The sequence below is a fragment of the Haliotis rufescens genome, unplaced genomic scaffold (genome assembly GCF_023055435.1).
Source record: "Haliotis rufescens isolate VD_foot unplaced genomic scaffold, xgHalRufe1.0.p SCAF_133, whole genome shotgun sequence".
Taxonomy (NCBI): domain Eukaryota; kingdom Metazoa; phylum Mollusca; class Gastropoda; order Lepetellida; family Haliotidae; genus Haliotis; species Haliotis rufescens.
The window spans coordinates 436,234-459,869 of NW_025963817.1; the positions used below are offsets into that span (position 1 = coordinate 436,234).

General features: G+C 40.0%; 1 protein-coding gene across 1 annotated transcript; it reads left to right on the forward strand.

Annotated features, from left to right (window-relative positions):
- The first annotated feature begins 2,599 nt into the window (after positions 1-2,599).
- Positions 2,600-22,610, forward strand: LOC124113228 (LON peptidase N-terminal domain and RING finger protein 1-like). The gene is made up of 11 exons (XM_046473514.2): positions 2,600-3,266; positions 6,823-6,941; positions 8,134-8,256; positions 9,543-9,779; positions 10,483-10,555; positions 11,722-11,904; positions 12,903-13,117; positions 13,468-13,589; positions 16,037-16,207; positions 18,919-19,109; positions 19,856-22,610. Exons 1-11 carry the CDS (start codon positions 2,687-2,689, stop codon positions 20,143-20,145), a joined length of 2,304 nt encoding a protein of 767 aa, XP_046329470.2. The 5' UTR covers positions 2,600-2,686; the 3' UTR covers positions 20,146-22,610.
- Positions 22,611-23,636: the final 1,026 nt, after the last annotated feature.

A 23,636-nucleotide genomic window follows, 5' to 3' on the forward strand; every position in this document is an offset into this window, starting at 1 on the left:
CCCACAGGTGCTGTTAAATATTTACGGCCGTGTATGTACAAATAGTAAAGTGGCAAACATGACTATATGTACATGAGACATATCTAGACTTACTAGATTATCCCCCCTACAGCGTCAAAGTTACTTAACTTTAAACTTGTGAATATGCCTGTACACACATGGGAGATAACATGTATCAAATAAACACATGATGAGAGTATACAATTTAAGTTCCAGAGAAAAAAAGTTACCGACAACAAATTCTCAAGACGACCGCCGACAGCTGGACAGTGATGGCGGGGGAGACGCTAAGACCACTGGAACGTGACGAACTGCGTTTTACGACCCGGTGACAAATTCAAAAAAGAACATACACGTTACATGAAGAATTTTTATCAACTCAGCATAATTGATGAATAACATTACGTCATCTGAACTATAGATTGATTTCAGTGAGGGTATCTATGGGCTGACATTTAATACGATTTTTCTTTATTTTCTTCCTCAGAATGATAATAGTGAGTGAGTTGGGTTTGACCCGTTGGATGCCGAGTTCTTTTTTCTGACGCACATTGTCCTAAGAACTGAAATGTGAAGGTTGTGCAAGAATTGCGCTCACGCGGCACTGGATCTATCTCCGGCTATAAAATTACACAGAGGTGTAGAATATTAAATTTTCTATCTGATGGTGTAAATTTTAACTGCAAATATTAAACCGGTTTAAAAAAAGACACTGCTTAGCGTTCTCCGAGAATATATTCTGCGTTGAAAAACAGCAAATTTCTCCGCTTTTTATCGTAATCTTTTTCTATTTGGCAGTTTTACGAAAACTGTGAGCGAAAAAATACTGCCTAATATCTGAACGACAAAAATGTATATCAAATGGATTTATATGCTTGTGTATAACGTTATACATTCAATACAAAAAATAGCTGACGAAATGACGAAAAATGATTTTCCTCTATGGACGTCAAAACACGACAGAAGCTACACGCGTACAACGAAGAAGGGGCATAACTCCGCTATGCTTCGCACTAGTTTATTCTTATTCAGGTCACATGGTGAGAATTTCATGTGGATGAGGGCAATTTATTATCGTTGTGTTTTGTTCACGAACAACCAAACTATTTTAATACAAATATCGGGGGCACGGGTGGCCCAATCGAACTAAGGTGCCGCGATTCGCTGTGCAGAGTGCGTCCCTTAGGCACGCCAGAAACCTGTGATTGTGGGTTCGAATCTCGGTTCGCCCCGATTATGTTTCAAGGTATGTCAGCACCATACCCATTCTCGTGGGTTTCACCGAAGTGGTAAACGTCTGAGACCTGCATCACTTGGGACTTCCCCCCCCCCCCCCCCCCCCCCCCCCCCCGATTAAGCTGACACGCCGTGATAATAACTGGAATATTGTTAAAAGAGGCGTTAAACTCAACTCACACACTCACTTATACAAATATCGATATTGAAACTCTATACATTTAGGTATGAAAATAAATCCATAAGAAATGATAAAATATACTTCATAACACAGGAAAATGATAGCGAATGGGTGGCCCTATCTAACCTATAAATTAATCCTTAGATTCCAACATTCTCTTGGTTGTGCAAGTGTACTTTGGCTAATGTTGCACCATTATTAATGGAGCAGTAGCCTTATCATCAAATGTAATGACTTACTAAAAATGACGTCATGGCTAGTTTTATGACTTTGATAACGTCGGAGAAAGACGACATTGGTATTTTGATTAATATATATCTCCCTTAATTTTCTTTCATGGCATGGAAAAATGTTTTTTCGACACAACATAAAATGACTGTTTTTACCATGTAAATAATTTCTTGAATAGATAAACAATTACATAGTTTACCGTGTCTCTTAATTGAACAAGACGCGCACCTGTTTGACGTCAATGTTACGTAATGAAATATGTATAGCAGACTGGTATGTTTTCAAGACCATTCAACAAGTCTACCAAAAGAAGTTTGTTTTGCGAGACAATTTGCACAGATCTTATATACCTGTGTATAGAAATTTGTGATACAAAAATGCACCCCGCAATTTTAATTTACATTTCCCTAAAAACTAATATAAGAAATTTATCTGGATCTGGTTATGTGGATGTAAATGTATTTTTGTTATGACTAAAGTGTGGCTTAAACCAAATATTATAATATTCGCCTCATTGTGAAAACAGGTCATGTCGACTGCTTGTACACACAGGGTTGTAACTAGTTAATACAGTCAAACGTTTAACTCGCCAAGTAAAGATAAAATGCCCCTCATATTTTAAAACAATGGAGAATTGGGGAATTTTAAACCAGCCCCAGGCTAGCGGGCTAGTTTTCTAACTCGCATGTTTTCGTCATATTTATCGAGCGCGTCCAATGACCCAGTTTCGGTGAACTCGTTTTGTAAAGTTTCGTTGTAAGTGATCTTACGATCATACAAGGAATCACATACTTGTTTCTGAACAGCTGATGCGACAACAATATTAATTTCCTTCCCTTTCTAAAAGCCTCGCGGGCTAATATATAGTATACATAACACGAAATGTACTGTGATTTTATAACAGCTCTGTTTTGAAGGTCACTATCTAGCCAATGAAACAAGCCATGGCAAACCACGTGATCCTTATATAACACTGTCAGTCGGTGTTTTGTAACAGCGCCTGTACGCCTGGTAGGCAAACACTCTCAGGAACAGAACATGGTGGATTTAGCGAGACAAGCTTTCAGTACGAACAATTTTGGACTAGCTGCTGAAATATTTGAGAGAACAATCAAGGAAAATGGTCCTAAAATGGACTTATATCTCGGCCTAGCTGACAGCTTCGCCAGAGGAGGCCAGTTTCAGAAAGCATTTGAAGCATACTCACACGCATTTCGATTTGGAAAAGTGAAGCCCGAAAAGTTAAAACATTTGGTGACAGGGCTGATTGAAAGTGTGAAACAGGATACAGCGAATGAGAATATGAACAAAAAGTGTATGTTCACGTGTTGGGTTTGTAGAAGCTTACTGTCTGACCCTGTGACGATACCCTGTGGTCATACATTTTGCCGAAAGTGTTTAATGAAAGATTCTTCAAAGGCGTGTCGGATATGTGGAGTTGTGCATTATACACTGAAGGTGGCCAATCTGAAGTCGAATATACTTTTGACCCATGTGATAGAAAAGTGGTTTGTTGATGAGTGTGAGGCAAATAGGTTGAAATCGAAGGGCAATACTTACTTCGAATTGAGGGATTTTCCAAACGCTATTATTTATTACAGTAAAGCAATTGAACTTGGTAAGTATATATGATCAATCTAGTTACATTCTTCATTCACGTTTTCTTAGACTAATGTGTGTCTTATGTAAAAGATTGCAACCGGAAGTGCGCGAATCGCCGCCATTTTTATTTGTTTGTATAATGTCGTGTGGGGGAAAAAACAGCTATTTTCAATTCAAAGTTGTAATAAAATACTGATTGAGGTTATGAAAAGTTATAACAAAATATGTGAGTGTATTTTTTTAATTCAAGTCACGTGTAACTCTCTCGGAGGAATTTATTCATTTGTCAATCTCTTCACCTGTGCAAGTAGGCTTTGTTATGCCTAAGCTTGGATCGACCAATCAAATCAACGCTAACTGACATTGACCCCGTTATCTAATCATCACGTGTACATTTCACGTTGTTAGTTTTCGCGGTCAATGTCAATATTGGTTCCGAAAATAATATAAAACGATATATTTCTTTAAAAGAAATTCGGTATTTCAATGATAGAAACTTAACACTTTTAGTCCTCTAGCCTAGTCACTATAAGATAATCCTTATAGATTCTAATGATATCATAGAGCAAATTCCTTAAAAATGGCAAATTTCTACTAGTCCTAATTAGTGATACCTATAACTTTATATATTGGGCAGTTTGGTAAGGGACTGGTGCAAAATTATTATGCTGTATTTATTTCTCAAATCGTTGATTGTGACAGCTGTCAACCTTGAAAGAAAAACTTTCTCTTCCTTCAAAAATGTAAATTAAAATAAGCAGAAATGAAAACATAGGAAAAGACTAACAATGGGCATCCTTATACCTGTTGTGTACATGAATGAAAAAATATTGGTTACACAATTAAAAATGAAATAACCCAATTAAAATAGAAACCCTTGAGTAAAAACTCAATTGCTCAAAAGTTATCTGGAGCTCTGAAATCTTCAGCCACCCATGCTTGACGTAAAAGGGGATTCTCCTTGTCGTAAGAGGCGACTAACAGGATCGGATGGTCAGACTCGCTGACTTGGTTGTTGCATGACATTGATCCTAATTGCGTGGATCGATGCTCATGATGTCAATCACAAGATTATCTGGTCCAGACTCGATTATTTAAAGTTTCTATTTGATATTTGTAGGGGTCTGACCCTAGTTAGTCTCAAAGAATTGCCTTAATGTAGGACAAAGCCCAACATGTACATTCCGATGTATACACTATTAACATGATTAAGTAAGTATAAGATACATGGATGAACAACTTCTTTATTACAATTAGGAGCGACGTTTCGGTGTAGGTTCTAACACCGTTATCAAGCAAGTGAAATGTCGCTCCTAATTGTAATAAAGAAATTGTTCATCCATATATCTTATCCTTACTTAGTACTCCAACTTCTAAATGGCTCTCAAAGAAGTATACACTATTGTAATTATAGAGCAGGGAGCACAGCATTCATCCGGTCAGACAATATATGTATCTAATAAAGAACAAGAATTGTCAACATTGGAAACGTGTCCTGTAAAAACACAATCCTTATTTCAACAGTGAATGAGTCACATTGTCCCAACAGTCTTGTTCTCCAAAGCTATAAGAGACACCAACTCAAAACATTAGTTTTCAAATAACTTACTTTTTCACCAGGAATATATCAGTTGGAGCATGTCAGTTATATTGTTTGAAAATCAGGTTTGTTTGTGATTGGGCAATATCATGAGTGAATGTGCACACTTTTCTATTGTTATCAATCGATATAGCTCTAGGGGGCACAGGTGGCCCAGTGGTCTAAGCTGCCTCAATTTGCTGTGCAGAGTTGCATCCCTTGGGCATGCCAGAAACCTGTGATTGTGGGTTCGAATCCCAGGACGCCCCAATTATGTTTCTAGGTTTGTCAGCACCATACTCGTGCTCGTGGGTTCATCGATTGTCTGTATGTAATCGAGTCTGGACCAGACAATCCTGTGATTGACAACCTGAGCATCGATCCACACAATTGGGATCGATGACATGCATCAACCATGTCAGCGCTCCTTACCACCCAATCCCGTTAGTCGCCTCTTGCGACAAGCGTAGTCGCCTTTTATGACAAGTATGGGTTGCTGAAGACCTATTCTTCAAGGGCCTTGGCTTTCGTATCCTGACACTCTTAAAACGTGTGTTGTAATACAGGTAAAGGGACAATTAACCGAAAACAATCATGCTTGTGACATGTTAAATGACGCTAGTTATTACTGGAGATGATTATACCAAACATCTGTCATCTCACAGGTGTAAATGTCATCTGAGCTGACAACTCGTGATGTGCGCCATGTTTTAGTTGTGCATGTATTTACAATGGCAATGCAGCACGCGTCAGGGGAGCGTTGTTGACAAAACACGACTTCTCACGAACACCGGTGATAAAATTCCGTATTTTCATTCGCGTAATTACGAAACGGAGCTAGCCCAAATATCTTTGTCAAAAGTCAGTTTGTTTTAGCCGTTTCAAAAAAATATTTACTTACCCTACCTACATTTTACTCCCGATCGTACCTAATTTTACTCAGATTTATTTTAAAAAATAAGACAATCCCGCGATACTACCTTGATGTTTTTCATCATTTTGTTCAGTGCTGACAAAATGATTTCAAGGTTGATTGTATATCTGACATGTTGGTGAAAAATGTTTCTTTTATTTTTCCACGTAACCAAACATATTTCTTGATAGGCCTTATTTCTAATATGATTTTTTTATGTCGTTTGGTCTTAAAAAATATATGTGGCCTAAGAACAGTTGATCTATCTGTGCAATGTTCATGGTCTGGAGACTTGTGGCACACTTCACTTTTTTAATCCAAAGAATCTTAATGACGTCACAGTATTACACATTGAAATGCAATATTCTTCATGGGAGCAGTGTTGATGAAACATATATATGGTCATTTTTTAATGTGTTTTTTTTTTAAAACAAAAACATTTTAGGATTGAAGTTAAGGTTTTGTGTATAAGATGTTTAATGATGTTTAAATTAGTATAAGTTAATTATTGTTATTTATAAGTAATTTCTAACATGCTAATTTCAGTTTCAGAATTTGTTAATATGGCAAAATATCAAAAGATAATTAATTGGGTTTATTTTAAAAAAACCTGTTTTTCTACATGTTTTTCACAATTTCTTACAAGCAGCGGTGATAAAATGTCATATTTTCATTTTGCCTAATTGCAAATCAGAGTTGCCCCAAAGTTCTTTATGAGAAGTCTGTTTATCATGTTTATGTGATTTTAAAGTTCAGGGTTTTTCTGTTGTTTGGTCTTGTAAACCAGCTAAAAATGTAAGGCCAGAGAACATGTAGAACATGTAGAAAGGTTGATCTATCTGCTTGACGTTCATGGGCTGGTGATGTATGACATGCTGCACTTGACTCAACAGAATATTAATGATGTCATGATACTATTCATGCTTTTAAGCCTTGCACCAAGTATTGATGGGGATTTCCTTCGAGCCAAGAAATTTGGACACTGACACTGACACTGCACATAAGCATTGATAAGATAAATAATTTGCTTTCTCATGGGTCTGATTGCTGTTGATGATTGTCTCCCTTTGTCCATTTCAGTTCCAAAGGACCATTTACTGCTGAGCAACCGTTGCTATGCCTACTTCCTATTGGACGATGCTGCTGAGGCCTTGCAGGATGCAGATAATGTCATCCGACTCAGGCCGGACTGGCCCAAGGTGAATATCCATCCTAAAGTTAGGATATTAACGAAAAGACTGTCTCCGTGGTCTGGTGGTAGAGCGTCCGTCCGGAGAGCGGAAGGTCCGGGGTTCGATCTCCGGCCACATCATACCAAAAGACGTTAAAAGATGGTACTTGTTGTTACCCTGTCTGGCGCTTGGCATTAAGGGGCTAAAACAAGGACTGGTCGGCTCGGAGTCAGTATTCTGTTCCTGAGTAGGGTATTCATGTTAAACTGCGGCATGGTATCTCAGTGAGCTAGCACTATAAATCGGCATCAGTCCGGACTAGTACAAGCAGCCACACACACCCACACACGTACATGCACGTCGCTTTATAAGTGCAATAAACATGATACATACATGATATAACGAATAATTTTGATATGCGAAAACAGGTTAGTTCACCCTGTCAGTCAACGATAATGGCGATAACAGTTTCCTCTGATCCCATAAGTTTGGGTCCATCGTCAAACATTATGTAAGCCATAACTAAGCCATGTGTTTGTCTAGGTCACATTCCACTTGTGCTGAATATATTCATATTCACCATTGGCTGCATATGATAAGTTTTCATTGTCACAAGGTATTAAAAAGATAGTGTTTGTATGCACCCAGAACCCTTCTTGACCCTGTTAGCTGTGCCATTGGCACTCCATTCAGTGAGCTCCATGAAGATCCGGGTCGATGCTCATAACGTCAATCACTGGATTGTCTGGTCCAGACTCGATTATTTACAGACCGCCGTCATATAGCTGGAATATTGCTGAGTGCGGCGTTAAACAACAAACAAACAAACAAACATGAAGATCCGGGTTAGAACAGGTCTTCAGCAACCCATGCTTGCCATAAGAGCCGACTATGCTTGTTGTTAGAGGTGACTAACAGGATCGGGTGGTCAGGCTCGCTGACTTGGTTGATACATGTCATATATCCCAATTGCATGGATCGATGCTCATGATGTCAATCAGTGGATTGTCTGGTCCAGACTCGATTATTTACAGACTGCTGTCATATAGCTGGAATATTGCTGAGTGCGGCTTTAAACAACAAACAAAAACAAACCATTCAATGAATGAAATTCGAACCATGAAACATAGTGACGTATATAGTGGCAATTTCTCTTTCATAATGACACTGATCATTATTGCAATGAATACTATTTACAGACTTTGTAATTGCCTTTCAGGGGTATTTTCGTCGAGGTTGTGCTTTGTATGGATTAAAACGGTATGAAGATGCTGTGGTGTCCTTCCTTCAGTGCCTGGCCTTAGATACAACAGTTGCCTCTGCCAAAGACTATCTATGCAAGGTAGGGTTGTGTTTAGTTCTACCATGGTTACAGATGAAGTAATACGTGGTCCATGTCTTGTAAATATTGGACTCCTCAAATTCGTCAATATTGTATTCAGATGCTCTTACTTTGTTAGCATGACTAGTGTATAGAAGCCATTTATATTATGTTTTTCTCAAATTACTGTTCTGATTTGTTTGGGCCATATTGATTTTTGTGGGCTCTAGGAATGTGCTTCACATGTAGGAAAGTGGACCTTTGCTTTTTCTCCTTTGATGAAAGAAAACACCCAGTGAATGATCTCTGAAAACAAACTTCACTTATTGTTAATTGCGCTGCCCCCATTGTCATTTTTCTAAGCACCATTATTATTACATCTGCTAATATTATTTATCTCAAAAATACTTTGAAATAAGGAAGAGAATAAATGGATGTCAACTTTATTATGACGAACACGTTTCGGAGTATAAGCTTACTCCTTCATCAGGTGAATGAATGGCTTGAGAAGGAGTAAGCATATACTCCGAAACGCTGTGTTCCTCATAATAAAGAAGTTGACATCCATATATTCCCTTCCTTATGTGAATCACTTCTAAATGCCTTTCAAAGAACTTTTGAAATACTATTTAAACAAACTTTGTCATGATATTACAACATTAAACTGCTAAACATGCTAAAATATCGAAATGGATACACATTCAACTTATTATTTTATAGCGATATTTTTGATATTTCAAAACTGAGGGTACTAACCATTACACTTTTGTTATAATAATTATGCTTTTCAGCCTAAAATATGCAATCCTCTCTAATTTATGTTTTTGACATTTTTCATGCATAAAATATCCCAAAGATCAAATTGTTAATGCCCCAGTCACATGATGCATTCTACAGGGAGCTAACTGCATGTACACCGATATTTCTCCGGAACTCAAAACACCACATTGTCTTTCTGCAATACAGTTATAATGATTGTCACATGATGAATTTTTTCGCTGAATGATGAATTTTTCAGCTAATGATGCTGTTTTGTGGGGCTATATTACAAGCATCAATGCATGTGTACATGTTCTTCACATATTCTAGGCTTAAGGAAAATGTTGAAGCAAAAACAGGCATCATGGTAATATTAATATTACGTTTTTTTCACCCCACTGATTACTCTGAAGCAATTTGAGTTGTGTCTCTGAGGGTAAATCTACACGCTCATCCTTAACACATGGAGAGGAAATAATCTGTGTTAGGCATTTTATTTTTTGTTTTTATTTCACCCATGTCATAATTTGAAATTTCTATTGCTACAGATCTTGCACAGGATTTTGTCACATCTGCCACCAGATGACCCAAAGAGCCTTGTGCGTCAACAGTACGTGAATCCAAGTGTTCTACAAAACCTAATATCCAGCAACTTCAACACAGCACAGCTCTTCCCCAACCTCAACGTATCCACCATACATCACCTCCGGAGCATCATCAGTGAAACCATCACAACAGCCGAGAACTTCAGCGTGGCGTCTGAACCTTCACCTTCAGCTGCACAGGTACAGGACTTCTTGACCTCTTGATCTCAGTTATAGGAGCGATAGGGAACTGTAAGCAGTCCTTCCACATCTCCCGAGGCAAGAGAGTTAACTGACTTTAAAAGTCCAGTTTCAACCCTTGCCGAACTTGGCTGGAATTCCCGGACTCCATCATAGCGCCACCAATGGTTATCACTGTTAGTCCCTTCTAAACCTCCCCTATGGACCAATCAGATTCCACCTCGCTTATCATTTGGGTGGAAACTGGACTTTATAGTGAGTTACCTCCCTTGCCTCGGGAAGATGTCCTTCCAGGGCCCAGTTGCACAAAGTGATCTTAGCACTAGGAGTATTGTAAGCCTAGGTTAAAGTATGGGAGTTTTGATCACCTTAAAGGTAAGATCGCTTTGTGCAATGGGGCCCTGGCGAATAGACTGTTGAGATGAAACACAATATCCAGAGATAGATAGGGACTCAACATTTGATCTTCATATGTGAAGGGTCCTGGGATATTTATCGAGACTAGATATTTTTCATTACAGCCACTTTTAAGAAATGCCTATTGAACAATTCATCCAAACAATAGTCATTCATGCTAATGGGGTATATTAATTACTAATTATTTTTGCAAATTACTATCTTTACCATGCTTATCCGCGATATTCTGCTTGCCTCAGTGTGTGCTTGTCACCTCCTGTATTAGAACATGCCTTGTCTTCCCCAGGCTGACTGCTGTGACGGGGACGGTCCCTATGACTTCACTACGGGTAGAGAAGTGACTCACACAGTGATGCGATGTAAGTAGTCTCATGTCAAACGTCCCCTGTCAAACTTCCCCTGTGGAGGTTTTCATAACACAAGTCAATGAGAAATCTGAAATTGTGCTTGTGATGAATCTTTCCAATGATTGTGGCCTCACTTACATTTCATAGTGAAAGCTTTTTGGCATTTTGAAAAACAGGCAAACACATTTTTTAATCTTTTGAGTAAATTGAGCAAGTAGCTTTCTTGAGACAAGGTTTTCGCATAGGTTACTGTCTACTCGTGAGTGATTTAAAAGTTGCATATTTGCTTGTGTAATTGATTTATGCTTTAAGACCAATGAAGATCCGGGGTAGAATAGGTCTTCAGCAACCCATGCTTGCCGTAAAAGACGACTATGCTTGTCGTAAAAGGCGACTAATGGGATCGGGTGGTCAGGCTCGCTGACTTGGTTGATGCATGTCATCGGTCCCAATTGCGTGCATTGATGCTAATGATGTCAATCACTGGATTGTCTGGTCCAGATTTGATTATTTACAGACTGCCGTCATATAGCTGGAATATTGCTGATTGGGCGTAAAACAACAAACAAATAAACAAAGTTATGCTTTAACAGAAACAACTAATCCAAATTGAATTGTCTATTCCTACTTGTTAAGAATGGCAAGTTTCAGTGATAAGCCGTAAAATCACATCAGTAATTTTCAGTTGTGTCAGGGTCTCCATATTCCTTGTATTACAATGTCAAAGAAACAATTTGAATTGTAACACAGTTAAATAAATTTCTGTTGCATGAGCAGTCTATTTAGAAATCACATTATAAACAGAAATAGTGATGATGTATGTTATATTGAACACTGATAAGTATTCTTTAGGATGTAGTCTAGTCAAACATGTGAAATGAACACAATAACATGTTTAATACACAAAAATAAAATAAAGATATAAACCCCTTATTTTTGATAATTGAATAGGATGTTTTCAACCTCAATGACAAGGAATCTGGCAAACATTCTAAAAATTACAAGTGTTATTGTCTGACTCATTGTGACATGATAATCACAGTGTTTTAAGATTGATAATTAGGATTTTTCTTGTTGGCATTGTTAATTCCAAATGGCACACATAAACATCTTTGTGAGTGCACTGTGGGACACATGTTGGGACAAGATACATTTCTATGTCTGTTTTGTTCTTGCAGGTCGTTCCGCTCCATCCTCCCGGGGCTCATCCCCACTGGCGATGCGAGACTTGAGCATCCAGTCTGTGGCCAATGGCAGCCTTCCAGATGTATCCATGACAACATGCTCAAGGAAACGGTCTCGCAATGTGTCTGGGCAGTGTCCATCGAGTCCTACACGGTCCTCCGAGCTCAAGTATATGAGTAAGTAATTACCTGATGTAATGTATCTTTCCGAGGCAAGAGCAACCACTAGCCTTTTTATCAAAGCCACATCAAGCCCACTTTCCTGTGCTAAATATGATTGGACTAGCGCACATATCGATAGTCTAATCAGAGAACGTTTCACAAAACCAACGTCCACGACTGGTACACCTTCGTATGAAAGTGAATAACAATTGCCTGTCATTGTTGACACGAATATGTCTTTTTCATATTTTAAACGCCCCAAGGATTGTCTATGTTTTTGTGTCAGGGATGAAATTGCGAATGTTTCCGTTATCTGATCGACAAGGTGGTCGTCTGTGGTAGTCGCCGTCTTTGTGAAGCTACTCGTGATCTACGAGCCAAGAAAAGTGGCCTTGATGTGACAAGGGTAGAAACTAGGCTTTGATATAGGCTAGTGGACACGCCTCGAGAAGATGGAAATGCAGCGGTAGAAACTAACAGTTTCAGTCCACTAGTCCTTATAATGATAACATATAGCAAAACCCTTAAAAATGGCAAATTTCTACTAGTCCTTATACCTTTACTATTGGGCAGTTTGGCCAGGACTACAGGACTAGTGCCTATTCCTAACCCTGTTATGTGGTACTCGTAGACTAGGTCATCAGTACTGCATGCTTGTCATTGTATGGTGTGAGTGGTAATAAGGGTATGCCTGGGCTGATAGAGTGTCAGTGTACTCTGTCACGTGAAGATCCAGGTAGAATAGGTCTTCAGCAACCCTTTGCCATATGAGGTGACTAAGTTTGTCGTAAGAGGCGGGTGGTCAGGCTCACTGACTTGGTTGATGCATGTCATTGATCCCAACTGCGTGGATCGATGCTCTTGATGTCAGTCTCTGGATTGTCTGGTCCAGACTCGATGATTTACAGACCGCCGTCATATAGCTGGAATATTGCTGAGTGTTGTTAAACAACAACAAACAAAGAAATAAGGAATTCTTCAACTTGAAAAGTAACATTCATATCACTTTGCAGGACCGGACACCCTACCAACTGCTTCCAGCTACAGCGATGCTAAGAACATCCCCCAAGAACTGCTGACTGTGGATGACTTTGAGTGTGGCTTGTGCTACCGGCTGTTCTATGTGCCGGTCACCACGCCATGCGGCCACGTGTTCTGTCGCCAGTGTCTTGAGCGATGCCTAGATCACACCACCAACTGCCCTCTGTGTAAAAGTTCTCTAGTTGAGGTACGAGAGCTCATTTATTACGTTACTAGAGAATCCATACAGAAACGCCTCTTTGCCACAGCGTAAAAGTAAGATTAATCTAGAAGAGTAAAAAATCTCTGCTTTCAGATTGGACCATAGGTAGGGTAGGCTACACTCTCTTCATTTGTCACTGTAATTTCTGTCCATACAAGAATGCATGAGGTGGCAGTCAACATTGTGATTAAAATCGTTGTTGCTATCTATTTTCAATAGCATCTGCCCATTTCACCAAACAGTGTTTTAGGTCCACACTTTGCAAATATTGCAATCAGTCACTTGAAGTGTATTTTCCAAAGATTGACAGTAGCTGTATGTTACCATGGTTACAGTACCTGGCAGAGAGGAGACAGGCTGTGACGGAATCGGTGCAAGCCATCCTGGAAACATACTTTGCCCAGGAGTACGAGGAAAGAAAAAAAACACATGAGGAGGAGATGCTTGAGCTCACAAGGCAAGTCCATAATATGAGATTAGTGGCAGGGTGTGACTGTTGTCCTGCACTGTGAGTAGGCGTGTACAATATACATATATACTGCAGTACGTCCGTCAACCATACATATAACACAATACAACCCTTGCTTATTGATTTTTTTCAAACAGTCTCAGAAGAATTAGCAATATCACAGCTGGAGGACAACACAATTGTGCTTCACACATTTTACCTATGTGGGGAATCGAACCCAGACCTTCAGCGTGATGAGCGAACACTTTAACTACTAGGCTTCCCATTGCCTCGTGCACTGTGATCAGCACAGGGTTGACCTAGGCATTTGCAGAAGCCTGCTCAAAGGTCTGCTGAAAATGTATCTAAAGATTCCCATTCAGATTATGTGATTAATAGTAATGTGTTGGTTTTGCAAATGTGTTATTTCAGTTATAACAAGGACAGTAAACTAATGTGGAGGAAATATCAGTGCTAAATTACATTTCAGCTAAATAAGGCTAAGGAAATAATAGTCTTGGTCCTCAGGCACTTCCTGCATCATCATAATGTTGGCGGCATGTTTTTTTCTTATTTCCGTTTTAAATTTTTTTAAAAAATATCCCTTAATATTCTGCGTCTTGAACATACGACCCCAGCAGTTAAATGCTACAATGCTTAAAACTATGCGTTCCAATCCAGCGTGCAGCTGCTTCCCTTTACTTGCACACTGCTTATTGCACATCTCGTTATGGTCATGGCGGCAATAGGAGGTTGTGTGTTTGTTTTGCCGTTTGCACATTTTGGCAATGAAAACATGAAATTTACGATAACACATGATGATTTAGAAATTCAATGGTATTTGTGTACTGTATGCCGAGCAATATTTCATACACAGAGATTTAATTACATGTGTATTTGTCGCGTACAACAGAGACCATATAGCAATCAGCTGTTCACACATTTTCTCCCCTATCTATGGGTGATTTATTTTAAAAATTACTTCAATATCATAACTGAAAAGAAATTTGAATACAGTTATTGGAAGGCCAAAGACCTTGTATCTCTAATGACTAATGTTTGTTTCAAGGCGAGTTCATGGTGATTTGATGTGATTTGCCAATCAGTACAAACATTTTCGCCAAAATTAATGTGAACAAAAATGAATGAAATTTTGGAAAAAAGTAATATAATGGATTACAAGTGTAAGTCCAGATACACAATGAACACTTTTATAGCCAGATAGTGTCATAACATGGTTAACTTCTTTGCATTGTGAAATAAGATAAAGGCTTGTATGCGTGTATTATGCAGACACTGGTAGTCCAACTGTATTCAAATACTGTATTTCAGTATTATAGTTTTACTCACCGAGGAATACATTTATGCTGGGAAACCCTTTCCCAGGTTGATTCTTCAGAACTGTTTATTTGTTAAAGACTAGTTTGAACAACCCCCAAAAAGTAAACAAAAAATTACACCCACCTGCACCCTTTTTTCAAAAATTCAAAAGCCATTGCCTGGGAACTAATTCTTATATTTTTTTAAAGCATAAAATGCGTGAATTCTACATTTTGTTGCGTGAATTCTACATTTTGGGACAAAATAATGCTTTTCTCTGTCACAGACACTCTTTTATAAATCCCAGAAGCATTATTTTACCAGAGCTTAAAGTAATTGTGTCTTTACCAGACAAACCAGTGTTTTATATGTTTTGAATTGTCAATAGACATGATAGACAATGATAGATAAATGTTTGTTGGAGAAATTTTCCAAATTTCCATTGTAACTTAACAATTATTGATTATACATGAATATATACATGTAAGTAAATTGCAAGCACTTCCGTTGCATTTGATTGGCTAACCAAGTAATATTTGTTTGTGTCTGTTTCTAAACAGAAAAAATAATGAGAGTACTCCCACTTAGAAACTACCATTTTCTGATTGGCTGATAATAGAATGGGTGGGGCTGCTGTTCCATTATTGCGCTGAACAAAATCACTGGTTTCAGACTGTTGTAGGTGGAAATCATTTAATAAGCAGTCTGTGTAATTATTGTTGACTATTTATTTATAAGAATAGACTAAAATCTGGTGTATACAAACTTGTATAGATATAAACGTAAAAACGTGTGTGTACACTTTGCCTATATCGGCTACACGGATTTCATAGTTTGCAGACCGTTTGCATATCGCAAAATATATTGAAAGAATGGTCAATTCTTAATAAATATATATTTTGTAACTTATCCTGCATTAATACCTTAGGGTAGTAATGCAGGATAAGTATCCAAATGTAAAAAATATTTAGATTTTACAAAATTTGTATGAAAAACTACTTATGTATTAATAATATTGATAGTATTCTGCTTGTTTTCATCTACGGTGCTCTCTTGTGTCTGCCTCCTCTTGTTCCATGTATCTGTCCTATGTGAAATCTGACTCTGTCTAATCTAGTCATGTTGTTTTTGTCCAGGATGGGAAGCGATGAAAAGCACGAGATTCCTGTGTTTGTGTGCACACTGTCCTTTCCCACAATCCCCTGCCCTCTCCACATCTTCGAGCCACGGTACCGTCTGATGATCCGACAGTGCATGGAGTCAGGCACGAGGCAGTTCGGCATGTGTGTGGCTCTGGGAGATGACGAGTAAGTTTTAAAAAGGGGATATTGTCAGCTACGGTGTTAACCACAGGGATTTACATGGATCTGTCCAGGGGAGTCTAAGCAGTGCATTGTGGGAGTCCATAGTCATGAATAGGGAGGTCCCGGGTCGGGATCTGTGACACGTATCATTTGATTCCGTTTATCACTTCACATGCTCAGAAGCCGTAAGACTGTTATAGATGGGGATGTAATTGTTGAGATTGAAGAAACTCTGTCATTGACAGACTGATCTTTTAGTATATTTCTCGCCTGAATAGAAATATTGGTTCTAGGAAACATGCAAGCTCCAATTTTTATATAGATTTAATGGTTCAGACTGCCATGCATTTTCCCATTCCACAGGATAAATGTGAACTCTTTGCGTCAATTCTAAATTTGTAAATCTGAGATAACCACAGTCGTGTAGCTTGTTATGCCTGATGCAGATAGCTCAGCTAGTGATAGTAGTAAAATCTACTGGACATGATGCAGAGTTAGGGCTGGTTGGGACACAAGTGTTTGGCATAGACTTCTTGTACCCCATGGGGGCTGGGTTAGAAAACCAGGACATCGGATTGTTGTCAAAAGTTTGCTTGGTGACTTGGTTAATTATGTGTCATTGTAACAAGGTGAGGTGAGGTGAAATGGGGTTTAATGTCCCGTCCAAGGTGAAGTGAGGTGAAATGGGGTTTAATGTCCCGTCCAAGTTGAGGTGAGGTGAAATAGGGTTAAATGTCCCGTCCGAGGTGAGGTGATATGGGGTTTCATGTCCCGTCTAAGGTGAGGTGAGGTGAAATGGGGTTGATGGTCCAGTCCAAGGTGTGGTGAGGTGAAATGGGGTTAATGGTCCAGTCCAAGGTGAGGTGAGGTGAAATGGGGTTTAATGCCCCGTCCAAGGTGAGGTGAGGTGAAATTGGGTTTATGGTCCAGTCCAAGGTGTGGTGAGGTGAAATGGGGTTTAATGTCCTGTCCAAGGTGAGGTGAGGTGAAATGGGGTTAATGGTCCAGTCCAGTGTGAGGTGAGGTGAAATGGGGTTTAATGTCCAGTCCAAGGTGAGGTGAGGTGAAATGGGATTTAAGGTCCCGTACAAGGTGAGGTGAGATGAAAGGGGGTTTAAGGTCCAGTCCATGGTGAGGTGAGGTGAAATGGGGTTAAATGTCGCGTCCAAGGTGAGGTGAGGTGAATTGGGTTTAATGTCCTGTCCAAGGTGAGGTGAGGTGAAATGGGGTAAAACGTCGCGTCCAAAGTGAGGTGATGTGACATGGGGTTTAAGGTCGCGTCCAAGGTGAGGTGAGGTGAAATTGGGTTTAACGCCCCGTCCAAGGTGAGGTGAGGTGAAATGGGGTTTAATGTCCCGTCCAAGGTGAGGTGATGTGCAATGGGGTTTAATGTCCCGTCCAAGGTGAGGTGAAATGGGGTTTAAGGTCCCGTCCAAGGTGAGGTGAGGTGAAATGGGGTTTAATGTCCCGTACAAGGTGAGGTGAGATGAAAGGGGGTTTAATGTCCCGTCGAAGGTGAGGTGAGGTGAAATAGGGTTAAAAGTCCCGTCCGAGGTGAGGTGATATGGGGTTTCATGTCCCGTCTAAGGTGAGGTGAGGTGAAATGGGGTTGATGGTCCAGTCCAAGGTGTGGTGAGGTGAAATGGGGTTAATGGTCCAGTCCAAGGTGAGGTGAGGTGAAATGGGGTTTAATGCCCCGTCCAAGGTGAGGTGAGGTGAAATTGGGTTTATGGTCCAGTCCAAGGTGTGGTGAGGTGAAATGGGGTTTAATGTCCTGTCCAAGGTGAGGTGAGGTGAAATGGGGTTAATGGTCCAGTCCAGTGTGAGGTGAGGTGAAATGGGGTTTAATGTCCAGTCCAAGGTGAGGTGAGGTGAAATGGGATTTAAGGTCCCGTACAAGGTGAGGTGAGATGAAAGGAGGTTTAAGGTCCAGTCCATGGTGAGGTGAGGTGAAATGGGGTTAAATGTCGCGTCCAAGGTGAGGTGAGGTGAATTGGGTTTAATGTCCTGTCCAAGGTGAGGTGAGGTGAAATGGGGTAAAACGTCGCGTCCAAAGTGAGGTGATGTGACATGGGGTTTAAGGTCGCGTCCAAGGTGAGGTGAGGTGAAATTGGGTTTAACGCCCCGTCCAAGGTGAGGTGAGGTGAAATGGGGTTTAATGTCCCGTCCAAGGTGAGGTGATGTGCAATGGGGTTTAATGTCCCGTCCAAGGTGAGGTGAAATGGGGTTTAAGGTCCCGTCCAAGGTGAGGTGAGGTGAAATGGGGTTTAATGTCCCGTACAAGGTGAGGTGAGATGAAAGGGGGTTTAATGTCCCGTCGAAGGTGAGGTGAGGTGAAATGGGGTTAAACGTCGCGTCCAAGGTGAGGTGATGTGAAATGGGGTTTAAGGTCGCGTCCAAGGTGAGGTAGGTGAAATGGGGTTTAAGGTAGCATCCAAGATTATTGCGCTTACATAGCAACCTTCTAAGATAACATGAATCCCCCACTCAGACACAGTATAGTGACTCCGAGCCGACCAGGCCTTGTTTTAGCCCCTTTATGGTGAGCACCAGACAGGGTAACAACAAGTACCATCTTTTAGCATCTTTTGATATGACGGGGTTGGGATCGCACCCCTGACCTTCCAGCCTCGGGGGGTCATCATAACAATCTACAGGCAGCTGGAATATTCCTGAATGTTCATCAGATTGATAGTCTTATGATTTTCTTCCAGGAACAACTTCTCTGATGTTGGCACGATGTTGGAGATTCGTGATGTTCAGTTTTTCCCTGATGGGCGTTCCCTGCTCGACACAATTGGAGGCCGAAGGTTCAAGGTGCTCGAACGTGGGCACCGAGATGGCTACAACACAGCCAAAGTGGAGTTCCTCTCCGATAGGAAGGTGGAAGGAGAGCAACTCACAGGTGGGTCTCACTCCCATTGCAAGCAAGCACCTGTCTCTGTATGAAGACCTTTCAGGAAGTCCCTTGCTGGACTAGGGGAATCAAACCATAGCTCCCTCACTCACCATGCTCACTCCACTATTATTATCAGTTTAGAATTCGCAGTTACCGTATTCAACGTCATGATCGCCCCGCTCTAATAAGCGCCCACGGCGATATTTGCTAATAAATTGGCTAGTGAACAATCCCAATTAGCACCCCTTCTGATTGATGAATGTACACAAGACTTATTGATTCTCTTTTAATACGCACTCGTGTGTTATATGCAGCCTTAAATATCGGCAATTAAATTCTGGAAAAATATATCTGTCGTATATAAACATTTCAGGCTGTCTGCATAAATTTATCCTTTAACTCTGGGTTTTTTTCCACCCAAATAATTTTCTAATAAGAGCCCCCTAGTTCTAATTTTGAGAGCGCCCTGGGTGCTTATTACGTCGAATACAGTATATATTTGAATCAAGGTCTTTTAACATTAGGTTTATCATGGACCGCTTGACCATTTGACATTCATTCTTCATCTCAAACACCGATTATCAATTTCTTTTTCTTACCAATGATAATGTTTTAGTAATTTCAAAAACTATTTTCACAATAGGACAAATGCAGTTGTGGTTACCCTAAATGTTTGATTTAAATAATAATCTGACAATCTACATGAAGGAAATAGAGATTGGAAGATAATACCAATGTTGTTGTTTTTTCAGAACTACAACAGCTGGAAGAAGAAATGTACACACTATCCAAGGGTTGGTTCGACGACCTCCCAAGTATGCACAAGCAGAGGATAGTCAAACACTTCGGAACCATCCCCCCCAAAGATCCTGACCCACAGGCTTCCCCGAATGGCCCTAGCTGGCACTGGTGGGTTGTGGCCGTCCTACCTCTCGACCCACGCGTCCAAATGGCATTGGTTTCCATGGTTTCATTCAGGGAACGTTTGCTTGCAATTAAGCGTGTTTTAACATACCTCAAGAAGAAAGTGGCAAATGACTGACTGGGGCACCTGGCAATGTTTCTTGAACATCCTTTGTATATTTTTGTATCATTATCTCTGATGCTCCTATCTATTGCAGTAGGGTTGTCTTAATTATTGCTATGACAACCTGCATATGACTCATGGTGAAATGTACGGAACAAATCTGCAGACAAATACAGTGATATATTTAGCATCATGGAAGTAGCCCGATTGGGCCAACGAGAAAGAAGTTTGTGTGATATTACAGAGATTGGTGCAGGACTTTTATGACTGCATAGTCAGAAGTAACTCAGGTACAACTGGATAGTCTACCTGAGAACGCTGATTGGGCAGAACAGTGGATTCTCTTCGTATGTGGTGAGAAGATACATTTACACACTCTTGCCTGTTCAGCGTCGTGCTTGAGAGGTGGAACTACTATGTGTCAACAGCCAACTGTTTGTGAATCGCTATACAGACTTTCATTCCGACAAATCAAAAACAAATGGAAGTCTGTAATTCACTTTTACTGAAGCACAAGAGACCTGTCACTCATTGTTTTGTTTTTTCGCTTTGTCATGTTTATATTGGAACGGAATATTCAGCTGTTATTATTGTTGATCTCAGCATGTATTTATTTAGTTATTCAACATCACTGCTGTAACTATGGTAACAAGAAATGTGACTTGCACAAAATCATGTATTTCTTTTCTCAAATCTCACTAAAAGCATCTTTCTCTAACATGTTGTAAAATTCTTCCATGGAAGATCGAGTCAGGTGAGCGCTGAGAATCTACATGAAGGATTTGGGGTTATTGTGCCGGTTAGATATCGGCTTCTTAGAATGATTCGGGTACATTTCTTTACCACATCGATTTGGAAATTTTTGATTTTAACAAAAGAAAATCAACACAGAACAAACATTTCTTTGATGGTACTCCCTTTTGAGTAAAACAAATCCACAACAATGTAATGACACTGCTTTTATTATTTACATTTGGCACTAGACATTTAAGTTCAGTTTCAATATGTAGAGGTCACATGCTACTTTGAATGCTTCACTCAGTGGTTCTGAGAAACTAGGAGCTTCAACGTTACACCACATCTTATATCAGGTCTTCAGGTGCGGATGTATGGTTGGGAGTATATGGACTGACTTATTTTAGATCGATACCTTTGTTCGCAGATTGACCACAAAGGCCATGTTTGTAATTTAATTCAAATACACTCAAACCCATCCCAACCCTTTACAGGTATATACATAAAACTTTACCAGGGCAGGATTAGATTTTAACGGAAGCTTTATTAGGCATGGAAATAGTCTTCCTCTATTTCTCTAGGGCTCGCATTTTGGTAAACCTACACAAATTACCAACCCTTGATTTTCAGTTACATTTTACCGACCAATCAAATGTCGACATAGGGGAAAGGGCAAGGGAGGTAACTTGTATTACCTAGAAACCAAAGCCACTGCCAGTTTTAATGGACATAAAGACATCATTTCCATCGCAAAGATGTTTTCGGGCTTTCTTTTGTGTGTCAGTCAGTTTTTAAATATTTCATTTCTCGCTGACTGTTATAATAAATGGGTCTGACCAACTCAACATTGAGGCTGTTTTGTAACTCTGAGTGCATTCTGATTGGTAGTTGACCTAGTAGCAAGGGCAGATATTTGAGATTGAGAGAACCACTGGAACGGATCAAGGGGTTAGTGTAGGTTTTACCGAAATATCCCAGCCCTGGAGATTTTGAGGATGGGAAATAGTCAGTTGGGGTGGAATGATCCATGATAAATACATACCGGGTACATTTTTGTATGTATGAAACAAATCATATTGATAACCGTATTCGACCTAATAAGTGCCCTGCTTTAATAAGCGCCCACAGCGATATTTGTTAATATACTGGCTTGTGAACAATCCTAATTAGCACCCCTTCCGACTGATAAATGTACACAAGGCTATTTATTCGTGCATAATATGTTTGTTATATGCACCCTTAATTATGGGCAATTAAATTCTGGAAAAATATATCTGTCGTTTATAAACATTTCATCATCAACCACGAAATTTACGCTCTTTGAACTCTTTTGTTTTTTCACCCAAATAATATTCTAATAAGAGCCCCCTATTTCTAATTTTGAGAGCGCCCTGGGTGCTTATTATGTCGAATACGGTTACTGTTGTTGTATTGTATTGAGACTTCATGTATCATGCCAGCTTGAGTTGACCCAGATGAACATTTGCCAGCATCACCTTGTTTTGTTGACTGGAAACTGGTACGGTGTGAACTGGTGTAACTTCATTTAAAGACAATGAAAGAATTGGAATAAGGTTTGAATTGATTGTGTTTTATGTGATATTAAACTAATCAACAGGGCTAGTGACCTTCTACATTCCACTAGCCCTTTAAAGCCTTTACTGGCTCGAAAGCATTATTTTCTAACGCTGGGGATTGAGGTTAAGACATGTAACGGGAATGAATAAAGATGCATTATGAAAGAATATGTCGGCTTCTCTCTTTTCTGCTGTTTAGTTTCTAGTTTGAGAGACTAAATCGTGCCAAATCACCAGGATAACCTGTGCTCGGTTTGGTCAAACATCTTGTTAGTTTGTGAAGACACTCCATATGGTGCGAAACAGTACGAAATGGTTTTGTAGAATTGGGCTGTGTTGATTATCAGGATTATCACTATCCATTCTACTGACATTGTTCACTTTTGATCGTCTGTTGTGTGGAATCATTATCAAGATGGGGTCCTGTAGTCCTAGAGGTTTCCTCGCATAGTATTTAAAGAAGCACCCCTCTAGGGCTGGGACGGGTAACTTGGTTGTCAGGTCGGGAGGGTCCTGAGTAGGACCCGTGTACCCAGAGGAGACCCTTGGATAGTCACGTGATATATTGTGTAATGATAACAACTCACTATAGCTCAGTGGTTACACTACAAGTCGCCAATGTTAGCATTTCTTTCTGATGATGCACACATTCCTTTTGACTTGAACTTGTTTGAGCAAAGATAAAGCTTCAGTCAACTTCAGTGAACGCATGATCTGATCGTTTGATACATGGATGTAAATAGTTTTGGCCAGGACTGCAGCCAAACAGTCCCCTTTCAGACATTTTGTTCCCAATCTTGAGACCTGCAGTGGGTACCCGGGTAGGGTCGGGTAATAGGGGGTCAGGTACCCCGGTAGTAAATTTAGACTCATCCCAATACTACACACCTCCCCATTACGTTCGTATTTAAACATTCAGATTATGACACGGAACCTTGATTTTCTTGTTTGATCTTTCCTGCAAATCAGTATCAGTTACACCACAGCGCATCTGCTCCATGTGAGTGAGTGAGTTGGGTTTAACGCCGCTTTTAACAGTATTCCAGTTATATCGCGGCGTGTCAGCTTAATGGGGGAGGATGCCTGAAGTGATGTAAGCCTCAAACATTCACCACTTAGGTGAAACCAACGAGCAGGGGTATGATGCTGACATACCTAGAGACATAATCGGGGCTAACCGGGATTCGAACCCAC

What these genes read in the sequence shown, in the direction of transcription:
- LOC124113228 (XM_046473514.2), top strand. Translation starts at nt 2,687, where the DNA reads ATGGTGGATTTAGCGAGACAAGCTTTCAGTACGAACAATTTTGGACTA. An exon ending in CTTCACCTTCAGCTGCACAG is followed by an intron (nt 9,780 to 10,482) that starts GTACAGGACTTC and finishes TGTCTTCCCCAG; the next exon opens with GCTGACTGCTGTGACGGGGA. An exon ending in GTAAAAGTTCTCTAGTTGAG is followed by an intron (nt 13,118 to 13,467) that starts GTACGAGAGCTC and finishes CCATGGTTACAG; the next exon opens with TACCTGGCAGAGAGGAGACA.